The sequence below is a fragment of the Gadus morhua genome, chromosome 19, assembly GCF_902167405.1.
Source record: "Gadus morhua chromosome 19, gadMor3.0, whole genome shotgun sequence".
NCBI classification, from domain to species: Eukaryota; Metazoa; Chordata; class Actinopteri; order Gadiformes; family Gadidae; genus Gadus; species Gadus morhua.
This window is the reverse complement of record NC_044066.1, coordinates 3,394,114-3,401,572: the sequence shown is the minus strand read 5'-3', so window position 1 is coordinate 3,401,572 and position 7,459 is coordinate 3,394,114. Positions and strand designations below refer to the sequence as shown.

The 7,459-nt window shown below is 45.7% G+C and overlaps 1 protein-coding gene across 1 annotated transcript; it reads right to left on the bottom strand.

The window, feature by feature from the left end:
- Positions 1-4,331, bottom strand: LOC115531874 (N-acetyllactosaminide beta-1,3-N-acetylglucosaminyltransferase 2). Its single transcript, XM_030341195.1, has 2 exons — positions 4,072-4,331; positions 1-2,627 (listed from the first exon to the last, which is right to left on the bottom strand). The coding sequence occupies exon 2, from the start codon at positions 2,622-2,624 to the stop codon at positions 1,332-1,334; it is 1,293 nt and encodes a 430-aa protein (XP_030197055.1). The 5' UTR covers positions 2,625-2,627; positions 4,072-4,331; the 3' UTR covers positions 1-1,331.
- Between the last annotated feature and the right edge of the window lie 3,128 nt (positions 4,332-7,459).

The following is a 7,459-nucleotide window of genomic DNA, read 5'->3' as shown; positions in this document are numbered from 1 at the left end:
AATAAATTAATGAGCCAGTCTTTTGAACGGCTCTTTGCAAAGAACGGCTCCTCAAGATCCGGCTCCCTTCGAAGAGCCATAAATACCATCTCTAATGCTAATCAATGTGTCGATACCTTACTTAAGAAAGGGATCCGTCCGTTACATGGCGTCTTGTCTAACTTTTTAGTGAACGGCCTCACCCTGTGGTCAAAGTGTGTATCGCAGTGATGGACCGGAAGAATGAACACAGCTGAGTCGGGACCATTGTCTGGACACACAACTTGCGTCCTTAAGTACCAAACTGCCAAAGTTGATGTTGAGGTCCACGTCCGTATAGTATAACACCACGGTGTGTGGCACCTCACATACAACATCGCTCATTATAACGTGTACATTCTTAAAAAGAAACACGATTACAGATAACGGTCGTAAAGAAAAACATTTTATTCCATCTTCTAATTAATTAACAAGGGTGCCACTGATAAAGCAAACGGTTTAAATCCTAGTTCAGTGGGGTTATTTCTAATCACATCACAATTTGCATTCATTATATAAACAGAAAACCTTTCAAAGACCACCTGACATGGCATCTGGTATCTGATAAACGATCATAGGGACGGGACTCTGTAGCAGGGATGGGATGGATCGTTCAGGAGTTGATTTGCAGCACTAGTCTGGGAGAGTCCACTGGCTGCTTTCATGGTATACTTTGCTCCAACAGTTGTTTGGATGTAATCCTGTTCAGTTTATGTTTTTGTATATGTATATTTCTGTTATGTATATGTACATATAACTATGTGTATTATGCATAGATGTGCATAAACATATGTACATATATATGAGCATGCCTTTTTTATGTATATATATATATATACATATGCATGAGAGGTATTTTATGTATATATGTGTACATGTACATATACATGAGTATGTATGTTATCAAAATACATAAACAAGAGTATGAATGTTATGTATATATTCATGTGGATTAACATGAGTATGTACATAGAAGGTAAAAAAAAATCATAAACATTCAGAAAAGCAGAGTTAAGCATGAGATCTTAAAACGTGCACATTTTTCATTTCCTTAATGCCCAGGCATCTCAGAAAAGCATTCCTTAATCACTCAGGCAGACAGAGAGCCGTGTTGATCTTGATTCAGACACAGCTCAACTGAATAGGTCCAACTCGGGAGGAGGTGGGGGGTGTCTTAACCTGAGTCAAACAAATCAGCATGTCTGACGTCTGTCTGGCTGCTCTGAACACGCAGCCCGACACCCTCCAGCCTCTATCTCTCGTGCCTCAGAGGACGCAGGGCACCAGCCCCACATTTGAATATCAAATCCAGCTCAGCAGCGCCCGGGAAGTCCAAGCAGCGCCCGCCACAGCAGCAGCATCTGCTTGGGCGTCCGCTTGTGCACCAGAAGCACCGACCTGTAGGAGCACGGCTTAGTCCTCTTGTAGCGTGGCAGGTCGAAGGTGAAGAAGCCGGGGTGGTGGCTGGGCGCCACGCCCAGGCGGTTCAGACACATGCCCAGGTACACGTCGTCGATGGGGAACATCTGCACCAGCTCCGACACCTCCTTCAGACGCATCAGCAGCGAGCCCGAGTAAGCCACGCCCCCGCCGCCGGCGTAGGGCGGGTACACGCCGCTGTAGAAGCTCTCGGGGATGTAGTACTTGGTGTTGGGCTCGCGGTTGGGCCGTGCGTTGTTGATGACCTCCCCGACGAACAGGTCGAAGGAGGCGTCGCTGTTGTTCTGCAGGCCGCGCCACAGCAGGTGTTCGTCCAGCCGGTGCTGCAGGTACTCCAGCAGCCGGTTGGTCCGCACCAGCACGTCGTCGTCCCCCTTGAACACGAAGGTGGCGGTGGGGCAGTGCTCCTCGAACCAGCCCCAGAACAGCAGCTCCTTCAGGGTGAGGTTGAAGAAGGTGTCCCTGAAGTCCCACTGCAGGATGTCGGCGTGCTGCCGGTTCTCCAGCTCCAGCAGCCGGCCCAGGTCCGGGTGTGGCCCGTTGCCCGCGTCCTGCCGGCCGAGCAGGAAGACGGTCCGCACCTCCCACACCCCCCTACCCATGGGGCCGGTGACCCGCCCCCGCCGGCCCCAGGTCTCGCGGATGGCCTGGCGGTTCTCAAAGTTCCCCACCTGGGACTTGACGGCGATGAGGAGGGCGGGGGAGCCGGGGGTGAGGGCGCCGTCGGGGCCGCAGACGTTGGGCTGGTTGATGATGAGAGGGTAGCGCCGCCGGTGCATGGACCCCACGAACGCCCGCACCTGCTCCGGGAGGTCCGCCGGGCCGTCCGGGGGCAGGCCCGCCCGGCAGTCCCGCTGGGTGGCGTTGGCGTCCGAGCTCGTGGCGTTGGCGTTCAGGATGGGGTTGTGCCGGCGGTCCAAGGCGTGCTGCAGCCGGTTCCACAGGGCACGCTCCAGCTGCAGGTTCCAGAAGGGCTGGAGGGGCAAGGGGGACCAGGGGCCCGGGTCTGAGGCCCCCGGGGCCACGTAGCGCTGGGGGATCTTTGGCGGGGTGTAGGAGAGGGTTACGAAGATGGACACCAGGATGTAGATGACGAGGTGGCCAGTCATCATGCAGGGCAGCAGACACATGCACAGCAGCTTCCCCCTGCAGCGACAGCGCGCCATACCCTGGCACACACACACACACACACACACACACACACACACACACACACACACACACACACACACACACACACACACACACACACACACACACACACACACACACACACACACACTTCTTTCTCAATATAATCTTTTAGATACATTACATATATAAGAGCATCCACTGTTTCGTAAAATACTGTTCGCAAAAATGCCTGATATTTCGGCCCCTGGTAGATAATAAAGACAGTGTCACAGGTTGGCTAACATGTCCTATAAATAAAGACAGCATGGTCAGGGTGTCAGCTAACATGTCCTTTGAAGACGTCATGGTCACACTGTGAGCTAACATCTCCTATATATAAAGACATGTTTATGTGAGGTAGCTGGGTGTGTGTTTCGTAAGGACACTGAGCTGTGTGTTCGTCTCCTTGGTAACGTCCATCGGGACTCGTTATGCCTGGGTCCACAGACACATCAGGGGTCTGAAGCACCATCAAGACAAACGTTAAAGATATAAACCGAGGTCTGCCGTTGGTGGGAAATAATGTACGATGGGGTGGTCAAGGGTGGATCTAGGAGGTAACCTTTAGGGAGCTTAGCACCTAATAAGATTTGCATTGGAATACATCTGCAATGGTTTATTATTTGTAGGATAGTGGCTATCCAGGATAAATTCATAGAAGTCATAGGTGGACCAATTCAACCAACCATGGGTTATCTTAAAAGAGAATTTGCAGATTGCTCTTTTGACTCTTTCCAGACATTGTTTTCAGTAGGCTAGGCTATATCAGCTGTAAATAAAAGTGTAAATAAAAACACATTTTCAGAGGGCGGGAGATTACACTGAGGCTTCATTGAATAGGGTTTATTCAAATTATACCAGTCAACAACAAGGATTAGGATATTATTACGTTTATGTCTCACTACATTTGTGTTTTTAATCGACTTAATCTGTATACATTTACAAATTCCTCCGCGGTCAGTGAGCTCATTGATGTTGAGTTATCAATGTCTCTGGTAGTTATATTTATAGTAAGGTATATAGTTAGATTTATAGTTAGATCGATTGAGTTAATGTTAGATGTGTTTATATTTAGGTAGCGGGGTCCCGAACATGAATACACACCCTTGGAACACACCCTTGATACACACCCTTGGAACTTCATTGAACAATCAGGATCATAAAGATTATTCGAACATGCTGTGGTAGGCTTTACATTGATGCATTAAAAACATTTGGCAAACTCGCATTTATTGACCGACTCTTTACATACAGATTTATTTAGCGAAAGTAGGAAGCAGTCGTGGCCAAGCTTGATTCAACACATTGTTGTCATGGGAAGGTGTTGCACATCTGACAGGCAGAGTTTTGGAAACACTCTTTCGATGCGCTTTAAACGACATGCCTGGACAATAGAATAAAGCAGAGCACATCTTTAATCAAACAGATCGGAAAACTCACCCACGTTTCAGGGCTATATTCCTTCTCACTTCCTTTCTTTTAACCCTATATTGTGAAAGCATGTATTCCCTATATGTTTTCCGATATTCCTCACGTCTTCCCTATATATGATCAATCATCGATCTGGTATCTATAAAGGTAAATCAAAAATCGATCAAAATATTAAATCTATTCATATCTAACACACCATGCTCCATCCGCGATAATTACGGAGAATAGTTCCCAGTCCTCCCGACCTCAGGTTGTCGAGCCAACAGGTACGCGTTTAGCCACAAACGCACACGCACGCACACACACACACGCACGCGCGCGCGCACACACACACACACACACACACACACACACACACACACACACACACACACACACACACACACACACACATACATGGCGTAATTTGCATACCGGGATATAGGTTCATTTTTTATGGGCCTTGCTCTATATAATATTCCACTTGTTTGGTCATCCCTGGTATGTTGTTTGCCTTTCTCTTTTGTCGGCCGGCATTTTAATTTTCCCTTTTGTTGAACGTTTAAAAAGCATTGTATCGTTTGCCTTCTATGTGGGTTTGCCCAATAATGCAAATTTAACACGAGATGCAAAGGCTGCGGGAGGGGTTTTAGTGTTCCTCATATAGGCGTTATCACCTTGCACGACACCAGGGGCAGAATACTATTAACTTATTGATTAACTATTGTGTTGTCGGAAAGACATGCAGGTGTGTAACTTAGTTTTGTGTCTTGGAAAATGAATGTCTTTAGTTTCCTGGGTTAAAAACAACAATCCTAACCATCTTTTCTATCGTAGCATTTTATTTAGTTGATAAACATCGCTCTACCTACAGCCTGATTCCTAACTGTACCTACTGATCCTTCAGAGGCCAGCCTCAGTTACTATTAGACAAACTATCACCAAACGGTAATTAGTATGTTTTATTGGATGACTAAAGGATTGTTTCGCCAAGTAATTGAATGAAGGTAAATATTGCTATATTGTTTACTGTACTCTGTGGACACTGTGGATAGTCTGATTAACCAAATCTATGTTCTGCACAGGGGCGGATCTACTGGGGTGGCATAGGGTGGCAACTGCCACCCTAAAAAAAGCCTTGCCACCCCAGCTGCCACCCCAGTTGGCAGTGCCAAATTCATTTTTTTTTTTTTTTTTTTGCTTTTACAAGTCATTTACGAAAGCGAGTTTCAAATGTCCGACTGTAAGTGAATGCAACCAGGAAATATTGCCCCATTCCGCCTGCCCCCCCCCCCCCCCCCCCCCCCCCCCCCCCCTCCCTGAGACTCCCGCCGGCACTGATTTTGATTACAAGGAAGGCGCGAGAGTCCTCCAAACGAACGAAGCAAGCGGCGCGGCAGAGAGACTACATTCTTGAGGTAATACTGATCAACCGTCTATCTATGAAGAAATTATAATAATTAGAAAAGAGCAGGGCTGTGTATTACAGAAACATCATAGTTAAAGACTTAAGTTAAGATTGGAATGCCTTATAGCTGCATAGCAGGCGCGTGCCGGCCATATGGGCAGGTGGGGCGGCGAACTCCCTGCAAAAGCATTCTCCCAAAAAAATAGTCCCTCAGTAAATCATTGCTCCAAGTTTATTTTTAATAATGTGATTGTCACATTAACTATCTATAGTTTCTGTAGGCTTTCCGACTATTTTTGTTCTGTTGATATCAAATTGATGGTGGCGATTCTAGTTGAGTTTAAAGTGTCATGCAATGTGGGGCGGCGGAGCTCAACGACCGCGTCCCTCCGTATGTTTCTCGCATAACCCTGCAGGCTGCAATAAGAATTGCAATCCGTGCTAAAGACGCGCTAACAAACACAAACCCTTCTATACTCAGCTGGTTTTCCTGACCGTTAACTTCATGTGCCTCCTTTTGTATCAACAGTCATTCGATTTGATTATATTAAACTTTATTGTCATTGAACCAAGTAACAGGTACTTGGACAACAAAATGCAAGTCATCTTCTGTAAATTATTTACAAATGGCCATCTCTAATCTACTTGGTTGCACACCTGTCTGAACTTTTATAAACCAATATAAGTCATCAATAATTAATAATAAAACAAGCTTCACATCAAGAGCAAAAAAAATAATATGGTAAACCCAAAAGGTCTTGAAAATACTTAGAAATTAAAGATATAAAAAAAGAAAGACAGGGAAATCTTTGATAGCACTTCCCCTGAATGCCCATTTGGCTCTTCCAAGCATGCAGGTAATACACTCTACTTTGGGAGTTATTCTATGTCACCGCGCTTTGAGGGTGGCATTGTATGTAAATTATTGGAATCGGTGAATAAAGTGATATTTGCACTCAGGTTGGACTGATGATTGACATCTGATAGGAATATCTCATGGACAAATACCAACTTATTGTTAACTAAAGTACATATTGCAGCTCTCTTTGCATATATTTTTAGCCCCATGCCCCTGCTGGTGTAATAGTGCAGGTGTTTGTTGTAAGGCAGGTTGATTTTGTAATTATTCAGTAATAATTTATTAAATTTTGTCTGAAACCTTTTATGTTTAAATGTAAGGCTTTACTCATCCCACAATAAATTAAATATAATGTTATTGAGTCAAAATATCTAAATGTGGGGGCTTTCCAAGTAAATATTGATTGATATGGCTTTAATTAAATCGGCATACTGTATATACTTCTGCCATAGGGTGCCACCCCTCAAAATCTCCTGTCATATTGAATCATATCCCCATGAATATTTTTCTAAATCCGCCCCTGGTTCTGCACATAGACTGTAAAGTAGGCTCTGCAGCAGACATTTAGTGTGGCCTTCAATTATATCATGAGATTGGATCGCTGTGTAAATGAAGGATGCAGAGCCTACCAAATGAAGCGTTTGAATCAGTGATTACAAACTAGTACACTAGTACACTTCCACAGGAACAGAAATTTGGAAAATGTACCGGTAAATATGTCTGTAAAGGGTTATAAAGATGGACAGTCGTCAACGTGCGGTGAGGTCGCCCTTCCTACCCCAGACATGCCAGATTGAAGGCAAGCCCAGTGGACCGTATAGTGTGAAGTGAACTCTTGCGCTGAGTACTTTGGGGTATCAAGATCTATGGAGAGGTACACATCTTTCCCCTTGGCTTTTCTCTATATGGAATCCCTGTTACTACAAGAATCATAGCAACCAAATGGGTGCAACAGCACCCAAGGGATGCTCACTGCAAAGCCAGACGGGGGGCGCTTAACCCCCAGCTCCACGGTAGAGATCTTCCAAACCAACGGCTGTCCAGAAGGAGCTCCAAACATCCACACACGGCCAGAGCTCGCTCTCCGGGGCTGTATGTCACCGGGAACACAGGGAAGAGCTCAAGTAGGCAGGAGCAAGTTTAACTGGGAC